This window comes from Augochlora pura, chromosome 4, assembly GCF_028453695.1.
Source record: "Augochlora pura isolate Apur16 chromosome 4, APUR_v2.2.1, whole genome shotgun sequence".
Taxonomy (NCBI): Eukaryota; Metazoa; Arthropoda; class Insecta; order Hymenoptera; family Halictidae; genus Augochlora; species Augochlora pura.
The window spans coordinates 4,253,382-4,271,827 of record NC_135775.1 but is presented as its reverse complement, the minus strand read 5'-3'; the positions used below and the strand labels follow the sequence as shown (position 1 = coordinate 4,271,827).

The 18,446-nt window shown below is 39.7% G+C and overlaps 1 protein-coding gene across 1 annotated transcript in view; it reads right to left on the bottom strand.

The window, feature by feature from the left end:
• Positions 1-9,833: 9,833 nt before the first annotated feature.
• The window catches only part of Atg16 (Autophagy-related 16), a 213,756-nt gene continuing 205,143 nt past the window's right edge, over positions 9,834-18,446 (bottom strand). The window contains exon 9 of the mRNA XM_078178784.1: positions 9,834-10,018. Within this exon, the coding sequence (XP_078034910.1) occupies positions 9,950-10,018 (69 nt within the window). The 3' untranslated portion in view covers positions 9,834-9,949. The remainder of the gene's footprint in view (positions 10,019-18,446) is intronic.

Genomic DNA, 18,446 nt, shown 5'->3' with positions numbered 1-18,446 from the left:
TATTGCTTTCTATCAATTTATGAATTTATGATTCTATATCTGATTTTCTTGCTCTAGAATTTTATATCTGATTTTCTTGCTATGTGATTCTATGTCTGGTTTTCTTGCTCTATAATTTCGTCTGATTTTCTTGCTCTCTGAATTTATCTTTCTCTTTCTGTACGATTCTTTTGTTCTCTAAAATTCCTATTCTCTTCCTGTTTGACTCTCCAACTCTCTTGATCTCTATATTTCTTTCTTTCTGATTTTCCTGTTCTTTGACTCTCTTCCTCCTTTTTCCTCAATTTTTCCTTACTATCTCACTCTCTGATTTCATTGCTATATAACTTTATCATTCTCCGATTTTCTTTCTCTTTTTCTATACATAATTCTTGCTCTATAAATTTCTATTTTTCTTTCTGTCTGACTTAATGCTCCCTGAATTTCTTTTTCTCTTTTTGTCTGACTCTCCGCTCTCTAGTTCTCTTTCTCTCTTTATATCCGACTCTTTACTCTCTAAATTTCTTTTTTTCTATTTGCCTGGCTCTCTGCTGTCTGACACTCCACTCTCTAAATTTCTTTTACCCTTTTTGTCTGACTCTCTGCCGTCTGACCTTTTTCCTCTTTTTCCATCTGTCTCTTTGCTCTCTGACTTTCTTTCTCTCTTTCCCTCTTCCTCTCTCTCTCTTTTTCTCTCTATCTCTACTACCCTCCCTCCCTTACTCACCCTTTCTCTTTCACCCTTTTCCTCTAAACTACAATTCCCCTTCTATCTTTTTCTCAATTTCATCGTCTGATTCTCCTCTACTCTCTTTAACTCTCTGTCTCTGTCTCTCTGTCTCTCTTTTGCTCTCTTCCTCGAAACTTCAACTGTTCAGCGATCTTTCTCTCAATTTCATCGTCTGAATCACCTCCACTCTCTATACCCCTCTGTCTCTCATTCCAACTCTCTCTGTCTCTGTCTGTCTGTCTGTCTGTCTCTATCCCTGTCGCCCGTTCTGTCGCGCTGTCGCCCGCTTTCCAGCTCAGTTGTGTTTCCGCGACGCGATATCTCCCGGCGATCTTAACGAGAACGACCGGTAAGCTGAGCTCTGACCCCGGTGCTCACGCACGACACACGCGATTAGATCGAGCACGCGTTCTTCTGTGACCCCGGCGCGCGCTGCGCCATTATCAGCCCGGGCTCGTTCTAATGCGCGAATCGCACGCGCCCATTCGTAAAGCCCGGAGTAATGGGCCACAAGTGGCTTTTTAACGGCATCGCGGGCCGCGGTATTTCACGCGGCACCAACAGTCCGCGCATTAGGCGGCCGTGGTTGATCTCTTCGGGCGCCGGGGACCAATTTCAAGAATAATTCGAGAACGCTTCTCGTCCGCGGCGGTCGAGGATTATGGATGGCAACCGGTACAACACTTGGATTTATGATTTACGACGCGCTGTGCCAAGCTTTTTAACAGTTCTCCGCGCGCCGAAGGAAACGAGTTCCCGAACAATCGGCGGCGTTTCGTTACCTTGCACCCGGCGCAGCACTCGGAGTTTACGCGCCGACTATGTGAATTCTCTTTGGCGATCAGTTCTCACGTGATTTAGCAGTTTAATCGTGCCGTTAACGGATCGCCTTTACAATGGTGATCGACTTGATTCGTGTTACCTTTGCACCTTCGATGATTTATTAATTTTTTACCTATAGTTTAAGTCAATAGTCTTTTATTTTCAAATTATTATCAAACCACGAATTTTTGAAGCGATTTTGTTGCACATATTTAACTAAGGAATTTTTTATCTAAAAAACTATTGTTAAAAAACTATTGCAAAATAATTAGAACAACCGTGTCCAATATAAGAAAAATATTTGTAAAACAGGTTACTGGAATATGAGAAAAATAATCGCAAGAATTAACAAAATTAATAGCCTAAATTACGTATAATTAATATTGTCGCGCACCTGTGTCACATGGTTGACCGTATCCCGTGTCGGCCAGTGTCGCTTAAAATTGTTACAGTACGCGACGGCGATACGTTGTCGCGTTTTTCACGAAACGGATACTATTCGGTTTCTCAAAGATCGGAGTGTAACAGTACCGAGCGAAATGCGCGACGATATCAAATTGCGGTAAACATATTGAAATATGAATTTCCATATGCATGTACAACCTACTTATGGGGCGATCATAATTTCAGATAGAGCTCGAACCGCATAATAATTGAAGGCTGGCCGCGAGGTGCTCGATCATCGAATCGCATAAACGAACGTGACTCCGAATGCGTGTGACAATAATTGACGAAATTTATTTTTGTTGGAAGATCGATGATGTTGCTTTGGAAAAATTGTATAGAATTATAGTAATATCATATTGTAGAATCATACGTATGCAATATTGTAGAATTATATTTGTATAATATAATATTGTAGAATTATATTTGTATAACATAATATTATAGAATTATATTTATATAATATAGTATTATAGAATTATACCTATATAATATTATAAAATTGTAATTATATAAAATTATAAAATTATACTCATATAATATTATAAAATTATACTTATACAATATTACAGAATTATAGCTGTAGAATATTATAAAATTATAATTATATAAAATTATAGAATATAACATTATGGAATTATAATTATATAAAATTATATCATTTCATCATTGCCAACACCATCATCAATTCGCCTTAGTGAGACTTGGAATGGCGTCCGACGGAATGGGTGTATTAGAATAATTGAATATACAGTTAAACGCGTTGGTCGAATGATCGAATGGCCCCTTCGAACGGTGGGAACGCTAATCCATGTTTTACCGCGTTTTTCGAAAATATAATACGCTAACACGCGACAGACCACAGAACAACCAGTACCGTTTACCACTTCGCATCAACTGTGGTGAACGAAATTACCTGGATCATGTATCCCTCGGAGAAACAGCGAGTCGGAATCCGCGAAAAACCGGATAACTTTGAATTCGTATCTCGTTTCCATTGAAAAAAGACACGCAGCCGAGCGATTCGATAATCGGCTGCTTTTTATTCGGCGGAAAGGTAGTTTAAATTGCCATAATTGCATCGCGGATCTTTTAAGGAAAATTTTTACGTCTTTTGCTGTTTGCGATATTTTATAAGAATTGTTATATATTTGCAATAAGACATTTCAGAGTTTTATTATAATAATGAAGGTATTTTGAATTAATAGATTTATACAATAAATTTTTGTAATTGGCTTTTTTTAGTTTTATAGAAGAAAATTATGGAATCATGTAAAATAGTTTAATGGGGTCGCGATAATTGTTAATAATTATTTGATACAGTCTGACGAATCAAATTTTCTTATTTTCAAAACAACGTAAAAACAAAAACAGTTGATAATTATTACTGCTGTTGCTTCAGTAATTTCAGAACGTTTATTCGAATAACTTGCGCGAATAATTTGTTCGAATAGACAATTATTCGAATTTACATTTGTATCTTTTTAACGAAATAATAGTCTCGACTACTGTAATTCATTCGCGGCGATCGGTCGCTATGGAAACATCGGCAGTCCTCTTGAAAATTCCGCGATCATGTGCACGCGTGGAGCCGCGGATGCAGGCGTGCATCGCCTTGCGCTCGATAATTATGGCCGTTCGTTAAAGTTACGCGGTTCGTATGCATTTATTGATGCACGCGTTTCCATTACACCGCGTCGGCTGCGACTGCAGGCAATTTCAAAATAAAAATCGCGACAATGTCCGCGTGGTACGATTACACTTCGAGTCTTTGTGAAAAACAGAAATGTTCAGAGATAATTACAGCAACTTATTTCCAATAATTTTTAATAATTTTTAATGATTTTTAATAATTTTAACAAATCGACGATAACATTTTATAAAATTCCATTTACTTTTATTTAGTCTCAGCAATTTTATATCTTTATCGCTAATTTCCGCCATAAATACCTAAATGAACGATCCAAGCAAAATAGTCCAACATTTCGTAAAACGTTCGCAGTGGTTTTTTCCGTCGCGGTTCTGTCGGAACGTCTAGTGGAAACGCGGCATTAGGCGACCGCGAGAAACGCCGTCATTGCGGAGGAACAACGACCGCGCCACCGCCGCGATTCACCCTGCGACGGCGACTTTTTCGCGGCAGTAATTTAAACAACTTGCAAGCCCTGACCCCGGGATCTCATTCATCTTCCAGTACCGAGATTTGCGGCTCCCGGATGCGTCGCGCGCGCGCGATAACTTTCCGCCGCTAAAATATCTGTTCAATTCCTGGGCAGCGCGCGGTGAACACCGAAATTAAACGGTTTGAAAAGTGGTGAGGATATGGCGCACGCATAAATGATTGGCGCAATTGTATCGGCCCGCGACCCGGACCTATGATATACACCGGGTGGCTCGCCGCTAACGGAACAACGAATGCCTCTGTCATAATTAATCGTTGCAACAATTTGCTGGAACAAAAATTCAGCTTGTTTTACCATAATTTTCGTAGTTAGACTGAGTTATGTTTTTCGCTTGGTATTTCACTGAAGGATTTATTTATTTAAGCGGTGTAGTTTTAAAAATTCTGTGTGGTAAATAAATTAGTTGATTTTAATAGTTGGTAGATAGATTTATTTGGATGATTATTATAGAATTTTTTGATTGATAAATAAATATAGTAGAATTCTTTGTGAATAAATAACAGGTGATAACACCTATTTTGACCACGGAACATGTAAATTAATTAATTATATTAATTTGACACTTCTATGAAAAATATTGTTATTTCTCGTTTGTTTCTTTTCTGGTTCAGTTCGCTTGTATATTATTTCGTAATAAAAATTGTGTTTGTCATAGCGTTACAAAAATATATTTTTTAGGTTATGTCAGGTTATGTCATACCGTTACAGAAATATATTTGTCAGACATTCATATACGAATTTCCTCACTGAAGCAAATATATTCTAACAAAAACCATATAAAGCACAAATCGGTCCAATTCCCGCATAAAAAGTCCAATTATCATAAAACACTACACAGCCAACGTTGCAACACTAAGCCAACGTAACAGCACCATATTGATCCGGATTAATTCGGTGTTTCCTTCGTGTGTCAAACTAATGCGGTACCGGACCGACAGGAAGGTGTTCATATTCGGTTTGACGAAGCTGTAATTAGCCGACGGCACTTCACTTCAATATTTCAACAACTCGCTAATGATTTCTAGAAACAGGCCGGCAACGATAACTAACTGGATATTAATGTTACGAGCGGCACAATGTTCCTCCCCCCACCCTCCCATCGGCAATAACATCCACTTGCATCAGCGAAATATGTACAATCAATCTGCAAACGAATGATTACCGTTTGCCGTACGGCAACGGTAATATCCTCGATAAATTTCATTACAACTGTTTATCGCGGTATCTAAACTAAATAATAATTGTGTGCTGCCCGCAAACACGGGCCGCGCCGATGTTGCGTTAACGAATTAATACGGGGTACGATCGGAGTCGGTTCTTGATCACACGCTAATTCTCGATGATTATGGTGACTTTTTCCGATGTTACACGGCGAGGCAAGAATAATGTTATATGTATATTGTTTAGAATCATTAATGGAACGGTAAGGAATGAGTTTAGTTCTTCGTTATTTGAGAATAAAATTAAGTTCGTTTAATTAAATTTAGGTAAGTATTATTCGCCGTTTGTGAATCAAAAATTTTATTTAATTTAATTTTGTTAGCTTTTCTTTGTTATTTGAAATTTTCGAACGAAAGCAGAATTATGCAGATATTTTTAAGAATATTGTTAGATATAATATATAAATAGTTTATAACTGTTTTAAATTATTTTTAAGTAAAAGGCGTGAGCTCGTTGCCAACGCGAATATAAAATTACGAAGAATAATATAATAACAGTAATAATAATCATAAAAATTAAGTAATAGTAACACAATAATAATAAACTGAAAAATGATAATAACAATAAAATAATAACTAAAATAACGGAGCAACGAGTGACTGGAAGAACGAACGCCTCGAACAGCAATTAAGTAATGAATAATTACGGATTACTCGAACAGCATTTTAATTCTCCTAACGGCGAACCGGACAAAGATATACGACGCGACCTAATTGAACGGTCATCGGGGTTTATCACTCGGACACCGTGGACACGGTGTTAATGCGCGCTGATGTCGAAAAATCGTCGATCCGCGGGCATTATCCGCGACGCCGATTTTCCATGCGGGGGGACGCGCGCGAGTTTCGCGACGCATCTTGGTATTAATGCGCGTTAATTAATCCGCAGTTGCAAGCCGCAAGTAATGGGCCGCGGTATTTCACGGGAGGACTCCAACGCAGACGCCTCGCAGTGTCGGCGAGGGACGGCGGGTGCGGGGGGACGACCTCGCATGAGGCATGGACCAATTTGTAACGCGTGGCGGCGCCCGGGCAAGAGGAAGGAAAAAAAAAACGAGCGCGCCGACTGCAATGAATGGAGGGAAATCTGAAAAGCGGAAGCCTGCGGTCCAATTCGCGGTCGGTACGCACAAACTTTTCCCACGAAATTTTCGCGGTAAAAGCCGAGCGGTGCCGAGCCGGGCCGAGCCGGGAAACGCCGAGTTTCTTGCCGAACCACGTCGTCGCTCGGCCACGCGACGCTTCCTTCTTCAACGCTGTTTAAAAGTAAACTATTGAAGAAAGGGGGAACTATCTCTTGACAAGGAAAACATTTGAAGAGTTGAAATCTTTAAATATCTGGATTTTAAAGCAAATAGAATTAAATAAAATGACTTTTGGAAATTATTCGTCTCTGAAAGCTACTGCCACATTAACGTCCTTAATTTGACGATTTATTACTGCTAATTACTATATTATAAAATACAGAATTTAACCATTTTAGCATTAAATTAAGAGAAATCAAAGTAATAGTGGCATAATTAACGCTGCCCTCTTTTTAAAAAACAAAGAGCGTTATTATCTACTAACACACCTATTCTTCACCAAGCAAATTTAACAACAAGTCAATTCAGAATTAAGTTATATTTAAGTTAATTCAAACTAACATTACAATTAATTTTGCACTTCAAAAATTGAGTCAAAGTGTTGGAAAATATGCTTAGACCAGAATATCATCCTGATTCAATAATTTCTCGTGTGCCAACATTCCACGAATAATTGGCTCTCCTTGACCCTCCTAATTTATAACTAAATATCGTCCTAACGAATATCGAGACAACAAGCCTTGAAATAAACCGGGACGTCAAGCTACGCAGAACCTAAGAGGAGTAAACAGCTAACAAGAATGATTTTCTCAACAGCGAAGAAAAGCCGGGCCCTCGTTAAATCGGATGTTCCCGATCTTTTCTTCTGAATAATCGTAAATCCCATTATCGACCCGAATCCTCGTTAACTAGTCATGACACAAATGACTTGTAAAGCTACTCCTTTACTTCGGCATCGTTGAAAATTCCGCCGGAGAGGTCGAGAAAGACGATGAAGAAGAAGAAGAAGGGAGGAGGAAAGACAGAGAAAAAGAAAAAAAAACAACATTAATAAGGACAAAGGAGGGAAGTACTGCGAACAACGACGAAGTTCCCGGCGCAGCGCGTAACGAGTGCTTCGCGTTTTCAAGATACTTATTCCAAGGGAGGGGAGAGGGGAGAGAGAAAAAGGGTAGAAAAAAAAGGGAAGTCGAGCGAAAGCGTCGAGAGTCTGCTCTTATCTTCGAATGAATTGCTTGCAAATAGTTTGGCTCGAGACGACGGTGCCTCGCAGCAAATCAATACACCTATTTATTGAGCGATCGCTGTAATAAGTCATAATAAGCATCCTTGGTAACGCGATTCCGAAGTTCGCCCATAAATTATCTATAAATCGACCGTTCCGGCCGGCGTTAACCTTTAGACTGCCGGCATAATGCCGTGTACAGTCACTGATGTTGCGCAAAGTCCTTTGAGGAATAGGCTAAGTAGTGCCGGTTACTGTGGCTCGAACGATCTCCGTGTTTTAGGGCATAATTAGGTCAGTAATAACTTCAATAATTCATGCACGCAATTACGTCAGCAATAACTTCTTAAAAAATTTCATCCTTCAAGATACCGTCATGAAAAATTCTATTTATAACCCTCGGATACTATATTAATTTTATATTTACCAACTAAGTCATATTCAATTCTTTTTTATTAAAAAATGAACGAGATAAAATAATGGAAAATTTACTATAAAATTTAATATAAAAATACAATAAAGTTAATTGTGTAAGAAAATAAATTAAAATCGCGGTAATTATTTATGTAATAGTAAACAGTTCCACCATATTAGTTTTCCTTTTCATTCAATTTGCGATAAAACTATATTTAGGTAATCTGATACGTTATTAGATGCATGCGCGTTCCCTGCGCCGGAACTAAATATTTTCTCTCGAAAAAAGAGCCGGACGAAAGTGTACTATTCTGCAAAATGCGGTGCGATATTAATGACTCCATACGGCATCATGCCGGCGCGGCAGTCTAAAGGTTAACCACGTGGTACGGTTCATTATTTTTCGTGCTTGAACCGCCCACGCAAACGACTCCGTTCGCTCATTCTTCCCAAAAAATATTCCATCCTGTGTTCTCGACTTTATTCTGGGTTTCTTATGCAGTCGCATGATTTTTGTTAGGTTATGTCTGCGAGTAAATAAATTTTATACTACCTAATTATTTCATATATTACAAAATACTATACTATTAATCATCTACTGTATAAATACTGTACTTTTAAATATCTACTGTTTAAATACTGTACTTTTGAATATCTACAGTTTAAGTATGCCAATAATTTCAGTAAAAATATTCTTTATCTTAAAAATATCAACATGTACTAAAATGCACTTGTACAAGTACATTCAACTCCAAAAATTCACTTATATCAAAATAGGACAATTTATACCCACATAAACCCATATTAAAAATAACACAGTCCCATCCCCCTATAAATTAAATATCCACATACCGATAAAACATTCCCCAAAAACCCCTATCACCAAATTAAAATCACATAGCTTAAATCCACCATAGGCCAGTCTCCAAAAGATTTCCACCAACCAGCATCGCCCGGAGAACAAGCTCCCCAGCCACCGCCGATTTCTCCATCGCCGTAGAAGAATCAGACGAGCCCAGGGGTTTTATTACGTTCCCCATCGCGGCCTGCATAAACAAAATATTTTTCGTTCGCGGGCGTCCTCGTTCCCGGAGACAATCTAACGTTTTTACGCCGCGACTCGCCGTCGCGCAACGTGTCCGGACGGTTTCGGGTTCGCATACGAATGCCGACGTGGCTTGCCGTTTTCGCGCGGATCAATCGTCGCGGGTCGGTGTAGCATAAAGAGAGATAGAGAGAGAGAGAGAGGGGGGAAGGGAGGATGACGACGCGGGATCGTTTCGAAGTCGTGACCTTTATTCACGGCGGGGCCCCCCTTTGCGAAAATCCTTCGCGCCCTCGGAGGATTTCGTTGGCACGTATAGGGTGGCGAGAGGAAAATCCAGAAGAAGAGGAAGCAGAAAACGAGTAAGGAGAAGAGGTGGAAGAAGGCGCACAGCGAGGGAACAGGATTCCCAATATTATTTCCGAGCAGGCAGGGTTTATAGGTTCGCGTTGATGGGACACGTTGACGGCGCCACATCTACTCAGGGCCGACGTCGTCGCTCGTATAAGAGCCTTCCATCCCTATACCCCCCCTAAGACCCCGTGACGGCGCGAGCGAAACCCCCGAACCTCCTCGTCCCGACATCTGTCACAGTTTTCGAACGAGCATGGAAATCGCTCACGGCTAGCAGGGAGGGGGGAGGGAGGGGGGGACCACGCGGTGGAAAGAGTGTGTCTCGGGTTCAGACGACGCTGTGTTCCTCGGCGAACCCGTGCCCGTCCCTTGTGTTACACGGTTACAAGGTCTAACCCCGCGCGCGGGAAACAGAGGGCGGAACAGACCTAAACCGCCCGGCAGCTCCTCAGCGCCTGCCAGGCTTCGGGTTCCTGGGATCCGCGCGACAAAGTCGCCGCCCCACCGCGACACATACCTGGAACAATTAAAAGAGCCAAGCGTTAATTAACCCGGGACGGCGAACGAATAGTTCTGATAATGCCGTAATTGCCGGGATTACGTTTAAACCTAATTGGGGAACCGAACATGCGCCCCCAGAGGGACGACGCCCCGGCGCGGCGCACGGTTTGCGGGCTTCCCGTAACCGTGAGCCCGCGTTTACCAATTAATTCTCCGGTCGATATCTACCGAATCTGCTTGCGCGATTACGAAATATCGTGTTTAGTGATTTTTTTGCGGTGCGGTTGCTTTAGGGGGTTTTGTTGGTTTCGGGGGTTGATTTTTGGGGAAAATGAAAATTGTCTACGTCGATTGCAGGAAATGTACTTTCTTTTTTTAATATTGTGATATATTCGGTTTTGAACAATATTGTTGTTTTGATAATTTAAAATGGGGTTTTGTAGAATTTATAACATTTTTCAATAATTATTAACAATAATGTAGACTAAGCAGAGAGTTCTTTCTTTTTTAAACGTCGCGACAGCTTTGATTCAGCGCGATATTTTATTTTAATCACTGGAAATGATAAATGTGTTATACGGCATGCAGAAGAGAAATTATATTTTTCTGTAATAATTTATAATACTTAGACTACGAATTTTTATGCAAAATTGTCTGCATCGACTGCAAGAAGCATAAAATATTCGACAACCTTAATAGATTAAAAATACTGATTTAATATTTCTCAATTCGTTTAATTTTTCTGCTATTTTAAATTGCACCTATTCATTTTTATTATAAAATCCTAGTATAGGCAGTGAATTTTATATATTTTAATAATCTTCAGTATAGTAACTTTTCCATACAATATTATATCGCAAAATATTTTGAAGCGTTTGAACGTCATTAATCTCTAAACTTAATTTAAATTAAAAACTTGTCACTCTATTATAAATTAAACAACGAACATTAAACAACATATACAGCCCTCCATATACCTGTCAATAATGTGCCACCCTCACTACACAAAACGTATAATAAACAAAAATACGTTTATGCTAAATACAATCTCCGCAAGCGTCTTCATCATTCATTATTAAGCGATATCTTCACAGCGTCAATCATTTTTCTCTCACAACCATAAATCAGCATCGCCGAACCGCAGTTTCGATCGCTTACTCGCTGGTGTTAATAATTTACGGGTCTCTTGTCTAGATGCTCTCCACTGTCAATTAAAATAGAATAAAACAGCGGGGCAAACACGCCCACGGAAGACGACATCTGCTTGATGCGCATCCGCGCTAATAGGATATGGTATTGATATATAGCGCGAGCCGTGCGATCAATATTAATAAATAATACAAAGCAACGGCCGGCTGAATATCTCCGAATGAATTATTAGTTAATTTTGATAGGCTATTGGCGAATCATATTCGTGCGGAGCCGTAATGGAGAACGCGAGCGCGGTGGACGCTTCGATATGCACGCGATTCCCGTTTGTATGACAAAACTGTTCGATTGAAAATTACACGGGGCCGAATATTTAGGAACGTACGCCGTCACGTTTGATAACGAGCACGGGCGAAGCATCGTTTTAAAGTATCGTTCAACGGTGGTTCGCTGACGCCTTTTAACCTCTTAGGCACGTCTGCGGCAATGCGACGCGTGACGGACGACGTTGTTCGCGAAAGGGACACGTTGCAACGAAGTTTTCGATGGTCGAATTGTAATTTTTTTTTTTTAAGACGTGACGCTTTAATTTTGGTTGAATGAAGGTAGTTAAGAGAAATTGGAGATAAATAATATTGTAATTTTAATTAGAGGAAAATGAGGTACTTTTACTGTAATTAAATAAAGATAAATTTTAAATTTAGTTAAATAAAGTATGACATTTTAAATTTTAATTAAATAAACATATGACATTTTAATTTCAATTATATAAAGATACGACATTTTAAATTTAATTAAATCGAGATATGACGTTTTAACTTTAATTAAATAAAAATAAGATACTTTAACTTTAATAATTGACTTCAATAATTAATAATACCACTATAAAAAAAGTGGTATTATTTCTCATACTTTCTCACCACATATTTTAAAAATGGAAAAATATTCAAAAGTAAATAAATAAAAGAATTTTAAAATAAAAGAAATACTCAGAAATGAAGATAGTGCTATACTTATGCTTCTAGTATAGTGTCGTTCAGAAAGATGACATCCGCGAAAACCACTATAGTTCCGTTTTTAAGATGTTAATCGTCTCCGGAATTGCAGGCTTTGCATTCGAGATCCCTAAAAATATTTACTATACCTTTTTTGCGCGATGCACCATAGCAAGGTAATTCGTAAGGAGGAGAGCTGCGGTTAAATATTTAAAGGCAGGACGAATTAAATATTAACCGTTCCGAGGAACACGGAGAAGAAGGAAAAATGGTGGACGAAAAAAAAAGATGTGCATGATAAACGGCGGCGGAAGTACCCTTATTCAAAAATAAACCCGGATCGTGGAACGTCCGCTTTCCTTTCTCGGACAAGCTTCTTTATCGATGGTGGCGATTGTTTGTGAAAATTATGCAGTGTCGAATTAATAGAATAAATATTTAGGAGATTAATTATACGCGAAAAAAAACGGAGATGTTCACTCTTTTTAATTTGATACTTCATAGCTTTCAAAAAATTCGGCAGTAATATAATTCGCCTTAAGACCTTAATAAACAAAGACCCCCATAAACAAACTTCAAAAAATTAAAAACGATCGACCACCTCGAATAACAATCTTAATAATTACATTGTTACAATTCGCGTGGTAATTGGTAAGATATAAAAATAAAAGGACCGCCGTTCAAGTTCGCCGCGAAAAGATCCGTTGGAAATTGGCCGAACGGTGACCATAAACGTCGCGGGCCTGAGCAACAATGGCTCTAACGACCAGCGGTATTCAACATTACATCGGCGACCGCTACACGTTGCCCGGCGAAAGATCACCGCCTCCCGATAAACAGAACAATTTATTCATCGAATCGTTTCGCTTGTAAATTAACGAGCTCACTCATTAACGTGTTATCGATTACCCACGGCCAGTCGGAGGAGAGCTTGATTCCTCGACGGACGCGAACGCCGCGGCGGCGGCCGGTGTTTTACATGGATTCGGGTCGACCGTGTTTGTTCGCGTTTTCCGCGAGTTTAGAGGCGGGTCGGGAGAAAGCCGTGGCACGGAGAGACGGAGACGGAGAGACGGAGATAGAGAGAGAGATATAGCAAGAGATGGAGACAGAAAGTGTGAGGAAGAGAGAGAAAAAGCAAAAGATAGAGAAAGAGATAGATAGAGCAAGAAATAAAGCAAGAGATACAGCAAGAGGAAGAGAAAGATAGAGCAAGAGATGGAGCAAGAAATAAAGCAAGAAATAGAGCAAGAGATAGAGCAAGAGATAGAACAAGAGATAGAGCAAGAGATAGAGCAAGAGATAGAGCAAGAGATAGAGCAAAAGATAGAAAAAGAAATAGAAAGAGGAAGAGATAGAGAAAAAATAGGAGAGATAGAGTAAGATAGGGAGAACAAGAGATAGAGCAAAAAAGAAAAAGCAAGTATTAGAGCAAGGAAGAAAAAAAGAAAGAGCAATTGTTAGAGAAAGAAATAGAGAAGCTAGGAAAAGGAAGATAAAGTGAGTACAGAAAGAAAAATCCAAAGAGCAAGAGCTAGAGAAGGAAATAGAGAAAGTAAGTACAATAAGAGAGACAAAGAGAGTACAGAAACAAAAAGGGGAAAAAGCAATACATACGGAAAGGAACAGAGACGCTATAGGGAAATAGGGAGATGCGCAGAGAGTGTACAAAGAGATGGAAATAAAAAGAGAGGTACGAAGGAGCTCAGCCATGAAAAAGAACCGTTCCCAAAGGGCGAAGCTGCATCGAGATGGTCGTAAAGGTAGCGTTACGGTTGTAAGAATAAGCAGCTTCCATTCTTGAAATACCTTGTGGCTCTACCCCCGCGGTATTCTCTTGGCCACTTGGCCAAGCGAACGGCGATGATGCCGCGCTGGAAACCCCAGACAGCTCCGAACCTCGAAAAACGCGATCGAGCTGCCAGCTCGAGATAGAGCGACGTCCGTTCTCATATCGATATATCGGTAACCTTGGTAGCCCTTGTGTCGCACGGAATCGGCGCCGACCTCTCCCTCTCTCTTTCACTCTCTCTCTCCTTGTCTCTGTTGATGTGAGCATCGAACGCACGTCGAGCCGGCAAGGTAGCAGCTCCTATTCTTCGGCTACTTTACGCTTTCGAACGTCGGAGATACTTCGCCGCTGGTACGTATCTTGTCGGCTGTTTGGACGCAGATCGTAAAACACAGTGGGCACGGTAAACACGTTCCAGTATACGATCGCTTTAACAAACACAGCATTAACCGACTGACTGCGCTCCTCGCCGTCGATTATTTCGTGAACCTGGGCTCCTCTCGCTCTCTTCCCTGCCCGGGGGAATGGCAGGGCGAAACCCGGCTGGAGAAATCGGCCGGCTCTGTCTTGCTGTACAGGGTGTCTTAATAATACGAGAGCCGTGGTTCAGGGATGAAATTTTTGTCTTTTCGGGGTTTGGTGGATTTCGGGGGTGTCTGGGGGAGATTGATGGATATTTTTATGAGTGGATGTTTAGTATGATGTATATTTTTATACGCCGATATTTAAAGAAATTTAATATTGTTCAATCGATTAAAACACTTGAGGAATTGAATAAATTTTTATTTAGCTCCTGTTTCTCATAAATGCTGCAATAAATTTTGATAACGCATAAAGATCCCCAATCTTTAATTTATTACATTTTATAGAGTATATAATTCTTTATTAGAATGTGCCAGGAGCGAGAGTTTCAATTTTATTTTCTCAATATTTATATTTTAAAATAAATTACTCTAATTCTATACGATTTCTACAAATTTTCATATAGCAGTAACAAATCGAAGCAGCGTTGATTTTGCTAATGGAAAACATTCTAATTCGCAATCCCAATTTCATCCTAGCATTGGATTTCATGGAAGGAGAACATCGCGCGAACATCGAATTTCGATGACTAAAAAGTAATTCTTTTCATAGAGATAACCTTATCAAATATTCACTTTTATTAACGCGCGTATACATTTATTGTCGCGCGCTCTACGAATTCGTTTCTAAATGAAATTCTCAATGTTTGTTTCATGAATCACGCTGGCTGTATCGTGCATCATACGTGATTCACAGTTGCAGTCAATATTGAATAATGATCCGCTGAAACATGCGCGAAATGAAAAAGTATCTATCAGTCGATGACAAGAGGCGCTACGGAAAAACGACGACGGATGGAAACTGTGAGTTATTAAATTGCTTTGATTTTATCTCATTTTTTGGGGGGAGGGGACGCGCTGATTAATATGCCGCGACCGTCTGAAAAATGACGGAATTTCAATTTAACGTCGGATACCGGTGATCGACAGCATTTTCGAAAATCTGACGGAAAGGTTTTTTTCGAGAACGGCGGTGCTTTCAAAGAGCCACGTGACCACTAATGATTAAACCATGGATATTATGCATTTATAGCGAAAAGGAAAGGATGAAATATAAATTAGTATAAATATTAGAAAAAATCGAGAAATTAGTTGGAAATATAAGGAAGCGAAATAAATTTTTATTTAGCAACCTGTCTCTTATTACTAGAATAGGGGTCTTTATGAAAAATAAAAATGCTTGCAAAACATTGAGTGCAAGATGCAGAAATTAACAATCATTTATTTCCTTTCTTAACAATTCTAAAGGGATGATCATAATAAAATACATAATAAAAATAGTATTAATAATAAAATATTGTTAATAAAATATCGTTAATAATGCGACAGTATCAATAATAATGATAACAATCAATAACTTCACCGTTTCGAATTACGTCCTTTCATCTTCGCCATTTTTTACCAACCCTTTCGGCAAATCACGTGGGCAAACACAGCGATTACGGAACGCGGGATCGCTAGTGTGTCACGGGGGTGAAAACGTTTCCGCGGCTGGCACGCGCAATCCGAGCAATTATGGGAGACGCCTGTAACGAAGTTTGTGCCGACGCGACGGGACGCGTCGCGACGTTTCGATGCTCTCGCGGAAGCCCGCGCGCCCGCGCGCACGAACAGTCGGGGGCGACGCAATTTATGTTGCCGAAGGATCCGGCCGCGCTGTGAACTTCGGTTGCGTTCGCGGTTAAGCAGCCGGGCTCTTAACGCGCATACCATCTTACGGCTACGAGGCAACTTTCCCCGCTCCGAGGATTAACTCTTTAGGCAATTCCCGGTGTCGCGGAGTAATCGCGCGTTTTACAACTGTGACGCGGCCACGCGGCCGGCCGCCGCTGAGCATGATTTAATATTTCGGCGTCACCGTAATTTTTCCGCCGGCCAATAAATTCTTCTCTCGCTACCGTGATTGTTAAAGTTCGAACCGAACCTTCCCCCTCCCCCCTCTCTGTCTTTCCATTTCTCTCTCTTTCTCTGTCTTTCTCTCACTGCACCTTTGTCTCTCTCTTTCTCTCTCTGGTCTCTCTTCTCCCTGTATGGCTGTCTCTCTCTCTCTCTCTCTCTCTCTCTCTCTCTCTCTCTCAATTCTCCTCTCTCTCAATTCTCCTCTCTCTCAATTCTCCCCTCTCTCAATTCTTCTCTCTTTCAATTCTCCTCTCTCTCAATTCTCCTCTCTCTCTATCTCTCTCTCTCTCTTTCTTTCAGCCCTTACCCCTTTCGCTGGAGAGGCCGGCGTGAGAAGGCACAGTTGTAAAAACGTCTCGTAAAACGACCATTTTTATACGAAGTCGTCGAAGATACGGTTTCGGACAAACGTCGGGTAACTTCGCTCGGACGGCGAAGTAAAATCGGAAATCATTTTCCAAAGATTGCGCGGATACCGCGCGGAAACGTATAACAATGAAACCCGCGATGCGCGTACAGTTTTATCGGTGGCATGGCCGGATGTACGTACGTATGTACATACGTGTGTATTTTCGACTGCTTGGGTTACGCCGGGTATAACAAAAACCGAGATTCCATTTTTATCGATTAAAAGGTGTCCCGTATAATTCGTAACTGTTGAAGTTTTATGGGTTTATCGCTCGCGAACGTTTCGGAAATGGAAGAACAGTGTGCGTAGGGTGGCGTGTATAGTGTTTAGGTAGGAGTCATGTTTAGGTAGGAATATTGTAGGATTGATAGAGAAGAATTATCTATTGTTAAAAGTGGATAATGAACATTGCTGTTATTGCTATTAGAAAATTTAAGAAATAATATAAAAATTCGGAGTTTGTATAAAATACAGAAAGAAATGTAAAAATTATTAATTATTGGTAGAGGTTTAAAATTATAGTTGTTGAGTGGGTATTGTATAGTGATTGATAGGTCATATGACAGTGATTGACGCTTCTATTGAGACAGTTTATTTAATAATAATATATTTATGAAAAAATGAAAAGAAAGTCTTTCTTGTATAATAATAATCCTAATTATTAAAGCAATAATCCTACCAAAACAATAATCCTCACAGAACAATAATCCTAGTAAAATAACAAAACAATAATCCTAATTCCATTAAAAAATAAAAAACTCCATAAAAGGACAGGAATTTTCGTATCCCTTTTTCCGAGACTTTGCAATTCATTTTAATTTTCCAACATCTCCGACTGTTTTAGTTAGGCCAGCATCGAGCACTATAGCGTCACGACATTCGCGAGGCACGGCGCATCTCAATATACCTCTACGACCCGCTTTTACAAATCCATTACACATTTTGTCGCTATCGATGCGAGAGCAAAATCACCAATAACTTTCACGACCACCGTAAACCGAGAAAATAAAACCACGTGAATGATGGCGGAGGGAGAACAAATACTGTATACGTCGAAGCCAATTCCTCAAAATGAAAAAAAGAGCAGGGAAAAAAATAGAAGCGTTAGGATTGAAGTAGAATAGAGAGAGAGAGAAATAAAGGAGGAACGCTGGGCGAACCGCGTTTATGTTACGTGATTTGTACGGGATTCCACCGAAAAACTTCGTTCGTTTCCCATTTTTAACTATTTCGCGGCCGTGCATGATCGGGAACGAACAATTCTTACTGCAACCGATATTCCGATAAATCTGTTGCGGAATAAAAATCGTCGGGATAAAAGACTATACGGTCGAACAGTTTTTAATTTTCCTAAAGAATTAGCTTTTGTTTTTGTGGATATAGATTTTATGGATTGGTATTTCTTTTATCTGCAAGTTGGCAGTGATTTCTTGGCCTATATGTCATAGTAAAAATTTAAAAAATAATTCGTAAAAATTTTCGATAGGTGTCAAATATTGTTTTTGGCACTAAGATGACTTTTACATTGAATATCGTCCGTAAATATTTTTATTTTGTATAAAAATATACAGTGTTGTAATAGAAATTTGTTGAACGTTTTCCAATATATTTTTCTTTCT